A 13,489-nucleotide genomic window follows, 5' to 3' on the forward strand; every position below is an offset into this window, starting at 1 on the left:
AAGAGGCTCAGGAACACACAGGAGACCGTGGAAAGCGCTCAGAAGTAATGGCTAGCACTTAAAGAATCACAGCAGCCGATGGAGCCCACTGAACTGTGACTCCAAATTCTGGAAACCTCAGACTGGACCTAACAGATGTAGCATATCTAGACTTTAGTAGGGCATTTGACACTGTCCCACATCGCAGACTGCTAAATAAACTTGAAAGCGTCGGGGTGGATTACAAAACAGTTAAATGGATAAGAACCTGGTTGCTGGATAGGAAACAGACAGTTGTAGTTAATGAAGTGCAATCTATGGAGGGAAATGTTACCAGTGGAGTACCCCAGGGATCTGTACTTGGTCCAGTTCTCTTTAATATCTTTGTTGGTGACATTGCAAATGGTATTGAAGGGAAGGTATGCCTTTTTGTAGATGATACAAAGATATGCAACAGGGTAGACACACCGGGAGGGGTAAAACAAATGATTGATGACCTAGGTAGGCTTGAGAAATGGTCAAGAACGTGGCAACTACAATTTAATGCTTAAAAATGCAAAATCATACACTTGGGTCTCAAAAACCCAAAGGCTAAATATAGTATCAAGGGTACTATAATGGAAACTACTGATGAGGAAAGGGATTTAGGAGTCACTATTTCAAGTGACTTGAAGGCAGTAAAGCAATGCAACAAAGCATTGAGAAAGGCAAGTCAGATGCTTGGTTGCATAGGGATAGGAATCAGTAGCAGGAAAAAAGAAGTGATAATGCCACTGTATAGGTCATTGGTACGGCCCCATCTGGAATACTGTGCCAAGTTCTGGAGACCATATCTCCAGAAGGATATAAATACAGTACATTAGAGAGTATACAAAAAAGGGCAACTAAATGGTGCATGGCCTACATCACAAAACTTACCCGGAAAGGCTAAAAGATCTTAACATGTATAGTTTGGAGGAGAGAAGGGAAAGGGGGGACATGATAGAAACTTTCAAATATATCAAGGGTCTTAACAAAGTTCAGGAGGGAAACATTCTTCAAAGGAAGAGAAGTATTAGAACTCGAGGACATACACTAAGACTGGAGGGGGGAAGGTTCAGGGGAAATTTAAGGAAAAATTACTTTACAGAAAGGGTAGTGGATAAGTGGAATAGCCTCCCATCAGAGGTGGTAGACGCTAAGACTGTCGAGCAATTTAAACATGCTTGGGATAGGCATTTGAATATATAGGGCACCCTGGCTGCTGATGGGTCACTGGAGTCATGTGCAGAACTAGGATTGGTAGTACAGCAGTCAGTTTATCTCAGGCAAGATGGCGGTGCCCGTGTCCCGGTGGCACCAACTCCACATGATGATAACAGAGGGACAGATTAATTAACCTGGAGAAGGCATAAGGAAGTAATAAACCAGTGATATGTGCAAGGTGATAAAGGCACCAGCCAATCGGCTCCAATATGTAAATTAACAGGATCTTATTGGCTGGTGCATTTATCATCTGGCACATATCATTGGTTTATCACTTCCTTTTGCCTTTTCCAGGTTAATACATCTGCCCCAGACTTTGGTATGCTTGAAACACGTCCTGACAGCCTATGGGAGATATGTACTGCCATATTTCTACAGCGCTGGTTACAATAATGGGGATTGCCAGTCTGGGACAGCATTTTAACAAGCGCTCCTTTTACTACCACCCCACCTTCTTACATAGAAGACAGGTTTGCTACTCCATATAGGCACAGTGCATCTGCATACTGTTTCATCATCTTCAGTAATCACAGCGGTATTTGTGCCCATGGGGATATCACAGGTAACTCCAAATGTTGTCCCTAAAAAGACATCTCCCTGACACCTACTCACCGGATACTCTCTCCCATGGGATCCTGTCATCTGAAGTCAAATATACCCTTATGAGTCTACATTCCTTTCTCATTAGTAATTACATAAGCCTTATATTCCAGGTGAAAAAATGTAACTATACGCAGAGGCATCGGAACAGGGGAAGAGTCAAGGGGGCAGCATGCCCCTCCAAAATATGAGAGTGGCGCAGTCGCTGGGGAGGAGGAGCGCTTACCCCAGATCCCCACGGTGACTTCTCCTTAAAAAAATGTGCTATAAGCTGCCGCAGCATGCTATACCCATTATCTCCTGTCTAGCCGGCTTTTCACAGATGCATTACTGGGAGGAGGTGGAGATATCCCAGCATGCACAGCATGGCCACGCCTCCTACCAGTAATGCATCTGAGAAGAGCCGGCACTGTGGGCACCCTGGGGGTAAGCTCTATCACACACTTTGGGCTGTGGGAGGGGGGGTTGGGGATATTGAGGGAACGACAATATGTAATTTTTTCGGTGCCCCACCAAACCTCAAATCATTCTGGTGCCCCTGACTATACGGTATTGAATATTGTGATCTATTCTCTATTTCATAAGATCATGTGCAGTATCTACTTTAGCGCATTCACTTAAGAAACGTAATTTCTAACAGAAAGAGGCACTGCTAACGCCCCATGGCTTTTCCTCTCGTCTTAGTAAATCGCTTACAGAAATCCTATTACTCATAAAACTATTAGGGCTTCCTCCCCAAGTATCATATGTCCTCGTGGACTTTGGGCCTGATTCAGAGATGTACGCTACTGCACAGCAGCACCTGCGAGCATCTGTGATCCGAGTGCTGCACCCGAAGATGCAGAATCAGATCACCTGGTCTCGATGTTCATAGCCCTCAGCCATCTGAGCTTCATGTTTTATATTCTTTCAACTGTAAAAAATTGTGTTGGTGTTTTGCGGGTTTTGGCTGCAGTTTTTCATTTTTCCTCGCTCAGTAAATCAACCAAATGAAGACATCTGTAAAATGCCAAAATCCTGGCCAATCTGTAAACCCATTGCATAGTAAACTATAGATTATCTCCTAGCAGCCGACCAGGGGGTGTTTCTGACTGGTCGCATCACAAGTGCCCACGTCAGGGGAAGCCCGGCCTGGCTTGGGTATCTAATGCAACAACACCAGGCATGTGGTTAAGAAACCTCTGTACCCTAACTAAAGATTCTGAAGTAGCTCAAAACCATTCAGCTCTGTTTAAATTATTCAACCTTGGAGGAGGAATGTGTATAACTCAACTTGGAGAGTTGAGCAACACCTGTGATGAGCAACACATACAGTATAAACAGCTGATTTACTATTGTCCCAGTTTTATAGCAGTTTAATCAGAACATAACAACAATGCTGAATGAAGTCCAATTGCAGTGCTGGTCTCAAAAATACATTTTGGAGAAACTGAGGAACTTCATACTGTTGGTGGAGTGTTCTGGGCTATCTGGTGCAGTGACGTTAGTCCACACACTTTGACTTAAACATGAATGTGGGTTTATTTAATGAACACAGGTGACTCAAATGTAACACTGATAGTGGTAATCAGGAGCCCATATATCACACCAGGTAACGTGGAGGACTGCACAGCCATGCAGTCTGACTCCTACTGTAGAGAAGATGATGCATGCACTGGAACACTGTGAGTCTCTGTAGCTGAGATCTGCTACCAGTCTCAGCTCTGCACACTTGTACACCAGGATTCTGTCTCTCAGTCTCTGTGTGTGTCACACTCTCCTCACTCTCTCTGAGATGGGGGAACAGGAACTACTTCATATATCTCCACCTCCGAGTGACTCCTGACACTAGAGGTCTAACACTACGGGATGCACCCATTGACTGGTACACAGAAGGAGACAGGTACAGAGTGCACCATATCTTAACACATACTGTATGTCAATATCCATATTCATATTTGGATTTTCATAGTTTATGCTGTTTATCTCCAACGACTACCCGTTCTGTAAAGCACACAAAGGTTACAATGTAATGACTTATATATTTTTTTCCTCTTAGTTTTCACACTCACATAACAACCCAAGAGATGACATCGCTGCTGAGGCCTACGAAGATGAACTAGACATGGGCAGATCTGGATCCTACCTAAATAGCAGTATCACATCGGCATGGAGTGAACACAGCTTGGACCCAGAGGATATAAGGGTGAGACTATTTTATTTCCTGTGCGATATATTCATCTCTTCTCACAGCTCACATAGCCGATTCCCAAAGGACAGGAAAGAAATCAGACATACAGTAAGAGTAGGTCTCTTCTGTAATATAAGTGTATTGTCCTTTATGCTTAGCAACAGCTGGCAACATTTTCAAACCATTTGAAGGGACACTTTAATGCTGCATAAATTAATTTAAGCAAGTGAAGAGAAGTAGTATATAGAATAGATGGTGCAAGAAACCATTATTTGTTTACAATATAGATTTTTTATTTTTTTTGAATCTTTAAATCATGCACTTCAATGCAAAGGAACTTTCAACTTTCAATAATCAATGAAATGATTTTCCAGCTCTTCCAAAGATGAACAAAGTAAGCAGTTCCAATTTAATTGGCTAGGCCTTTAGTATGTAATACTGTATGTTAGTAATGGAAGGTTCGGTATGCTATCCCAGTGGTCAGAATGCCGGCTGTCACATGACCAACACCGGAATACCAACATTGAAGATCCCGACGGTGGAGGAGGTAAGTATTTTTACCCCCACTCCCCTACCCTAACCCTACAGTGGTGATGGCTAGGGCTAACCGTCAAGGGGTGGCGGCTAGGGCTAACGCCTCCTAGTGCCTAACCCTAACCTTCCCTTGTGCCTAACCCTACCCACCCCCCACACCCACTCTCCCGGCCCTAACCCTAAAAGTCTCCCCAATACTCATCTTTGGCGTCAGTTTCCTGGGTGGTATCAGGATTCTGGCATGGGTCACATGAAAACTGGCATCCCATCCATCCCTTGCTAATAAAGTGAATGCTGCTAAATGTAGACTTAAAAATAATGAAAGTAAATGAAAAAAGGTCAATAGATGAAAAATTTAAATAAAAAATAAAAATAAAATAATAATTCAAAGAAGATACTTTTATGCTTCTTAGGCTGTGTGTCCATGAAGGTATTGTGTAAGAAAAAAAGATAAAATATATTTGGATCTTTAGTGAACATGTGACCTACTGTAAATGACCTATGTAGAGCTTGAGTCCCTTATTACAGGAGACAACAAGCACATACAGGCCATTATAGCTACCCCAATAGATGTAATGATCCGATTGGTACATGAGCCATGTCAGTTTGGTTTTTCATTGCAGACACATGATGAAACTGACCAGGGCCGATCTAGCAGCAGTGGTTGTGCTAGCAGTGTTGGGGGCAGACATACTCAAGTGAGCAGAGAATGCACTATGTATCACTTGCACACTCACATAATGAAACATTGTTACAAGCCTTATTGGCCAACCATTGTTACATATGTACTCAGGGCCTCATTTAAAGATGGAAGCGCGTTGTGGTCTGAACGTAGGCATACAAATTCTGTTGCAAAAATTGTCTGTGTTGATCTCAGTCCAAATCAAAACATGTAATTTTCCTACATCATGTGTAATGATGCTTTCACTGTACTGAACTGAACTCTGCCTCGTTCTAACTCTCCACACATAAGAGGCCACTAGTCTTAAATACAAATAACAAATTTAAATATACGCATTCTGGTGCACATGTGCAGTATGGAAAGTTGTATACTTACACCACAAATACATACTCGCGTCAAGCTCTAAATCAGGCCCTTCATGTTATTTCTTGAACACGATCTTATGTCGGTGTCACAGCTTTCTTGTCCTTTTATTGTGTTTTTCACACTACTGTATCGTAGACCGCACTAAAAGTATGTGAATGCACAGATTAGTAGTAGAATTCCAACACTGTACACACAATGATATAACAGAAGTAGTGCATGCATTATTTATTATACAAATATTTTAAGAAAATTCCAAAATGTAAATATGAATTGAAGTTTAGACAATTCATGTTACAATAATGAAACAATTCATTGTCCTTATTTAGTAGGTGGAATATGCTTCACACAGGTGTTTTTGTGTCTTGGCAAAGTTACTAAAGACAAAGGGCCTAATTCAAGGTTGATCGCAAAGACAAAATTTTCCTGTAATGGGCAAAACCATGTGCACTGCGGAGGAAGGGGGGATGGGGAGATTTTGCTTTTGCAATCAACCTTGAATTAGGCCCCAAGTGCAGTTTCTACAGGAACTAAAATGTAGATGCAATTGTCATTCACCCAATCATAACTCTTCAAATAGCAAACTCATAATGAATACTAAATTATTGTGACACACTGATATTACAGATGTATTACATACTACAGGTACATACAAGATTGCCATAACTATGGTACTCCTGAGATATTTTCTGAAGTTATTTACACATCTTTTCCGACAGGCTTTCCTAACATTCTCATACTGTATTCCCCACTTCGCAAATAGCGTAATTGGCACACATTGCTAATACCTTGGGAGAGATATATCAATACTTCTACAGCAGACAATTGGAGAAGTTGCCCATAACAATGAATCAGCTTCTAGTAGAATGTACTAGACAAGTGTTACTCAAACTCAGTCCTCAGGACCACTAACAGATCATGTTTTCCAGACCACTTGTAGATCTTTCCAAATGTGAAGAGTCAGTAATGAATCCATCTGTGCAATAGCCAGGAGATCAGGAAAATGGAAACTGTTAGGGGTTTACAATTTATGTTCCCTACCATATGTACATTCACACATAATTCACACTAGGGTTAATTTTGTTGGGAGACAATTTACCTATCAGTATATTATTTTTGGATTGTAGGAGGAAACTGGAGCACCCGGAGGGAAGCCATGCAAGTACGGGGAGAATATACAAACTCCAAACAGTTAGGGCCATGGTGGGAATTGAACCCTAGACCTCAGTGCTGTGAGGCTAACCATTACACCATCTGTACTGCCCAAAAATTATACAGATGTAGCCAGCCTCATCCAGGGTGCGAATAGTCGCACATCAGCTATCAGGTCTGAATCACCCCCTAAGCTGGATCCCTCCTTCAATTCAGTTCATCCTTGTACCATGTCACCTCCTCCTGTAAAAATAAAAACAGAAACTCTGGTGACCAGACTCAACCTAAACAGAATATTCAGGAAAAAAGGATTTCAATACTGGAATTCTTGCTACAGACAGAAAATATCATGTTATATTTTCAGAATATTCTTTTCAGAGAGTTTAGCCTAATATTTTAAATTGATTTCATTTGAAAACTTATTTTAATTTGATAAAAAATGGTGTCTACTTTGTCATTCAATATATTTTTTCTGTGCCCAATTGCAGGATGAGTTGAAGAAACTATATACGCAGTTGGAGATTTACAAGCGGAAAAAGATGATTGCAAATAATCCACACCTTCAGAAAAAGAGGTGTTCTAAAAAAGGACTGGGGCGGTCAATTATGAGACGGATAACAGAAATCCCAGAGTCAGTCAGCAGGCAGTGCTCTCGGGAAGATAAAGAAGGTGCAGATCATAGTCATCAAAAAAATAACACTACTAACACAAAAAAAAATCACCAGGATTCAAATGCACATAATACAAAATCAAAAGAAGACTCAAAACATAGAACATTTTCACTGAAAAAGTCCCATAGCACGTATGATCATTTAAGGTCACAGAGCGAGAAACCTAATGGAATTTCTACAGAAAATATTGATATTTGTGAAAATTCCATAAGGAACTCTGTGAATGGCAAAAAGCCTGGTCACCAGGAGGCTGAAAACCTGGAAGCCGTGTCTGCTGAATCACTACTCTTGGTCTGCAAGTCTGCGAGTGCTCACAATCTCAGCCTGGATAAGAAACCGTTGCACCCTAGTTTGTCGGTTTTACAAAAGTCACTTAGTGTCATTGCTAACTCTAAAGATAAAAGCCTAGGGCTAAGTGAAAAGACCAAAAGTTTAGAAGATCCTAATAAATATCAAAGAGTAGACTCAATTGACAAGGGAGGTCAGAAATCTGCTCCTTGTTCAGACAAAGAGGACAATATAGAACAACAGCATAGAACATCAAGCCCTGTTGAGGACCCTCTAAAAGTCCACAAAATCGGAATAATGAAGCAACAGCCAATTAACTTGATGTTGGGGGATGCTGAAAAAGCAACAGGTGCCCTTGGGTTTAAAGACAAATTTGATATAGAAGAAGTATGTCCTTGGGAAATGTACGATCTTACACCCACTGCTGTGCCTTCTGAAAGCAAAGTTCAGAAACATGTTTCGATTGCTCCCTTGGACTCTGAAAAGAATCACACATCACGTTCTAAGAGCAAATCCCACAATCGATCAAAGACAACTGAACAAGGACACCATCAATCAAAGCAGAAGAGCCTAGGTAGATCTGACTTTAATGAAAAGGACAACCATGAACAGACCAGTAGAGATGAAAGAGCAAATAAACCTCAACCCATTGATCCCGGAAAGACAGATCAAGGGGTGATAATAAAACAAACTGCTTCTAGTTCACAAGAAAAAGAGCACAAAATAAATCCTCCTGTCATTGAGGGAAAATTACCACCACCAGATGGCCACTATAATTCCAATAACAATGTGCCACACACTTTAGCTCTTCAGGCAGAAATATGTCCATGGGATTTTGAATCGCAGGATACATTAAGTGTAAACAGAAGTAAAGCTTCACCTACCAGCTCTTCTTTAAGCCCCTTATCTCCTAAAGACATGCCAAAATCTCCTTTTAAAAAGATGGCAACAGAAATGTCAATAAAAAGTATAGCAGCATCTGCAAAAAAAGATGATGCTACTGAGAAGGATACAGATCGAAACAAAGGCCATGAAAAAGACTTGGATCCAAAAAGTTTGATTGTTAAGATGGATAAGTCAAAAAGTGCAGAAGTTTGCTCCACGGTTGGAGACAATATGTTGGCGGTATCAGTAAACAAAGGCAAAAGTACCTCAAACCAACATGGCATAGATAAATGCAAACTAGTAGAAGTGTGCCCTTGGGAAAGTCTATCTACTTCTCAATCAGAACAAGATACTGAAGTATCTGACAGTAAAAATAACAAGGTAGTGCAAAATTCAAATATGGTGGACATTTGTCCCTGGGACTATCATGATAACAGTGATGAAAAATAAAGATGTCAAAATAGTAGACCTCCAGTTTTAATGAAAAACTCTAAGCGAGAAAGAAACAGTTGATGGGATATATCACTTGTCATATTTAAACCTAATACCACTTCTAACTTAATGCATCCCCAAAAATACGTTTTATAAACTGACTGCTCTCATTTTCTTATTAGTGTATATGTTTCTTGTACACGGTTGTCTCCCATGTTAAAGCATTCCAGATTGTATAATATTTGAAGATAACTTTGATATATTGTGACACAAAACATTTATGCAAGTTTGCAGATATTGTATTGATATTGCAACCAAAATACCTACTATAACTTATGTTTATAGAGTTTCTGTAACTTTTCACTTGGCTTTGGAAGCCACCTATTGTATGACAACTATTTTTGTTTGATGTGGTTTATATTGTGATTTTATTTATTTATTAATTTTCTTGTTCACCTCGGTATTTTATTCAGTACTCTAGTTTGATACTGTTTATTCAGGGTTTTCTTATTTTTAACAAAAGGAATGTTACAGTACCTGTTCAGCTTATTTACATATAGAAATATATACTGTATATTTAGTGTTTAGAGCCTTAGATTTAGTAGAAATCAAATGGTCCTTCTTATAAATTAATTTTTTTGTTGCTCAGAGGACAACTTATTCATTGTTTGCAGTTTCAACTATTTTATTCATAATTATGCTATTGTGTCTTGGTCAGATGTAGACCCCATTACTGTACCTTATTTTACCTTACCTTAATGTAGGTCATATTTATTGGGTCTACCTAAAATATGTGCACTATTCATTTTTTCTCATTTAATCTCATGGGAAAAATCACATGAATGTTGAACCTTAGTGATGGAAATGATTGCACTTTTTAATGGTAACAGTTGAATAATGTGGGTGACATTATGCACATGAAGTACATCCATTATGTTAGTTTGTTCAGCATGGATGTTCTCAGCAATCCAAAGCCTGCTGCATGCTCTTTATTTGCATTTTGATAAGAATAATATTTTTGCTATTGTCAGTGTCACCCAAAGACATATGTCTGTGTACTTGAGATATTTACTCTAATCTAGATACCAGCCCTGCCCCTAACCAACTGAAGAATATTCTAACTGACAATATCATGAGATCAACATATTTTTCCTTTACATTGCAAGACATTGATCTCTGTATAATAAATACTCACAAATTGTAGTTTTATTGTTACTTGATTAGCATTGTTCCCTTTTTTAATTAGACTCCATCTAACATTCACTTCTAACTCTCTGCTCGTTTATATCTGTTCAATACCTTTGTCTTTATTGTACTGTATATACAACCATGCCTTTAAACTGAGACCGATGATCTGGAGGCAAACAGTAGCTATTAGTCATACAGTAACTACTGAACACATAACGGATGATGTACAGTGGGAAGCATATTGCACCAGAATGCACCAGAGAAATATGCATTTTGCGCAGTTTCAAAGTTCAGTGCATCGCAAAATGGGTCAAGCTCTGTAAAGGTAGCATCTGCACCAGTTTTGTGCAAAAAGAAAACAGTATTATATAGGCCAGGCTGACGCTAGCATAACACAGAAGCTTATGGGCCTGGTTTACTCTAGGAGATGCGACTTGACAGTGTTAGTAGTAAATGCTAGTTACAGAACACAATTTTTACACAATATAGTACTTTAATGGAACATTATTTACAGTGTTGTTGATTAATATAGAAGTTGCATTTACCATGCAATCTACAATTAAATACTGATGCAAATCTGAATAGAAGTATTAATCACTTTCAATTTATAATACAAACATCCGTTGTCTTTCCTTTTAAAAATCAAATGGAAATCTTTTATTCCATGTGATGAATGGAAATATTATACTTGTCATCATCAACCGGGTATGTTTTGCCCCAGTGGCCAAACACTGGCACACTATATGCCCTCGGAAAATGCATATGCACTTTTGTTGTGGCCTGGCTAACCATAAGCAGTCCAAAGCACAAAATGCCACAGAATCTAAATACAGAGAAAGAGACATTTTTATGTGTCTATGTGCAGCACATTTACAGTATGTGTATTTTGCACACTAAAAAAGATGATTACATCCAGCTCTACATGAGCCCTATAGAGATTTATCTGGTGGGTATATAGGAAGGAGTGAGGTTACTGTATAATGATTTTCTATTGGTGGAGCATATGAGATTTAAGTGCCATCCTCTCATTCTGCAGCAGTCTTAACTAGACAAGTCCCTAATGTATTTTTTGCAACCTACTGTATATCAGCCACTGAGGGGTTTATTTACTAAGCGTAGGTCTCTAAAACTTGGCTCCTCTTATCGTGTTTATGGCCGAAATTTTGGCCATACACATGATAATGCTTAGTAAATAAACCTCTAAGTAATTATCTTTCTTAATACGAGTTGTTGCTAAATTGCTTTGTCTCCTGTTCAAATTCATTATTGTATCAGTCTCTCATATACCACACTGTAATTTACTGAAATCCTAATATCTATCCTAATATCTGTGAAAAAAAGCACAAAAATTAACTTTTAAATTGAATCAATTTCCTAGCTAATGTACTCGTAGAAGTAGTGTTTGCCACACCAAGGGTTTTTAACTTTAATCCTTAAATACCCACAACAGGTTATGTTTTCAGGATTTCTTTAATCATGCAGAAGTGATTTAATCCAAGGGCGTAGCTACCATAGGTGCAGGCAGTGCAGCTGCTATGGGGCCCAGAGCCTAGAGGGGCCCACTTTCCCTGTCACAAATACATGTGTTATATACATTTTTCGCCATTGGGTGGTATGTAGGGGTTCTTTCAAACTTTTTCCTTGGGGCCTGCAATATATCTAGGTATGCCCCTGGACCTGCTCATTGTAGTGTGGTATAAAATGAACTGGAGGACATTTTAATGTTATATAACAGGGATGGGGAACCTTTGGCCCTGCAGCTGTTCTTAAACTATACATACCAGTATGCCCTGCTACAGTTTTGCTATTTGGCCATGATAAAACTGCTGCAGGGCATGGTGGGATGTGTAGTTCAACACAAGCTGGAGGGCAGCAGGTTCCCCACCCCTGTTATATAATATGAACCAGGGCACTGTAATGAGGCACAATATGAACGGGGGGGCACTATATATCATAATGTGAGGTACTGTGAGGCATAATGTGTACTGGCAGCTCTGAAATGTGACATAGGGTGAACTTAAGCACTACTACGATTCATAAAAGAAACTAGGGCACTACTATGGGGAATAATATTAAATAAGGCTCTACTATGGTACAGAATATGAACTAGGGCACTATAATAGGGCATAAAATGAACAATTGCTGCAGAGAAGTGTCTCTCTAGAAGCATTGGGACCTGGGGGACCTTCAGAATGTTGCTATGGGGCCCACAAAGTTCTGGCTACGCCCCTGAGTTAATCTACAGTATTTTACTTGGTCCACTCTGACCTGTTAGGGTACAGTACTTTAGATTAGGGCCGGATTAAGGCAGGTGGGGGCCTAGGGCATCCGAGGTTGTGGGGGCCGCCACTATTGCAGAGAAACAGCGTGCCTGAGCATGGGTGTGTGATGTGACAACAATGGGGCATGGCCTCCTGCACCCCCGTTTTCATCATGCTTGGGGCTTGTCCAGCACTTTCAGAGCTGCGGGTCAGTCCCCAGCCTCTCCTGGAGCTGACAGTTTGTAATGACGGGCACATGCAAAGTAGTGGTGTCAGACTCAAGAGCATCCTCCCCATCCTCCCCCCCTGACGCAGGACACTGCAGCCCGCAGGTGGGAAATCGGGACAGCTGAGAGCTATGCAATGTGTGAGGACTCCTAGTGTGTGGGGGCCCCTGGGATGGCCGCCCTTGTTGCCCCTCCCTTAATCCGCCCATGCTTGAGATTGTCGTTGAGAATCCCTGGGCTACATCAACATTTCTGAAAATACAGTCTATCAGTTAAGTAAACAAAATGAACACTTTCAATTATGGTTAGCATTAATGCCTCAAAGTGCTAGGGTCAAAGGTTCCACACTGACCTGAGCCATATCTGTGTGGAGTTTACATGTTCTATGTGTGTTTGTGTGTGTTTTCTCCCAGTGCTCTACTTCCCTCCCACAGTCCACAAACATTTTCTTAGGTTCGTATTTGTGTGGCAGAGAATTTAGATTGTAAGCACCACTGGGGCAGGGACTGATATAAAAGATTAAAAACATTCCATGTAAAGCGCAAAGTGATATCTTAGTAGTACTGTATGTCAATAAAGTTTAAGAATAATAATTGTCCTTAGTGGTAAATGGCAATTTTTTTCAAACACTTGCTAAGTTGTCCTCTGAATGCATGCATCAACCTCTTCACTGTTTGTGTCTATAATTCATACAATTGTTTCAGTATAAGCTATATATATTTTTTTCTTTTTTACTTCATATTATATGCAGTAAAAGTATATTCAGTCATTCTCAATATCATTATTTGCATAAAATCTTACAGTAGTTTAGT

General features: G+C 40.0%; 1 protein-coding gene across 2 annotated transcripts in view; it reads left to right on the top strand.

Annotated features, from left to right (window-relative positions):
- Positions 1-13,275, top strand: part of GPR158 (G protein-coupled receptor 158) — a 490,037-nt gene extending 476,762 nt beyond the window's left edge. Inside the window, exons 10-12 of one of the 2 annotated variants that reach the window (XM_063921634.1) lie at positions 3,863-4,009; positions 5,152-5,226; positions 7,214-13,275. In XM_063921634.1, coding sequence (XP_063777704.1) covers positions 3,863-4,009; positions 5,152-5,226; positions 7,214-9,019 — 2,028 coding nt within the window. In that variant the 3' untranslated portion in view covers positions 9,020-13,275. The remainder of the gene's footprint in view (positions 1-3,862; positions 4,010-5,151; positions 5,227-7,213) is intronic. The other variant, XM_063921635.1, reaches the window with a different exon arrangement.
- The last annotated feature ends 214 nt before the right edge of the window (positions 13,276-13,489 follow it).

This window comes from Pseudophryne corroboree, chromosome 5 (assembly GCF_028390025.1).
Source record: "Pseudophryne corroboree isolate aPseCor3 chromosome 5, aPseCor3.hap2, whole genome shotgun sequence".
NCBI classification, from domain to species: domain Eukaryota; kingdom Metazoa; phylum Chordata; class Amphibia; order Anura; family Myobatrachidae; genus Pseudophryne; species Pseudophryne corroboree.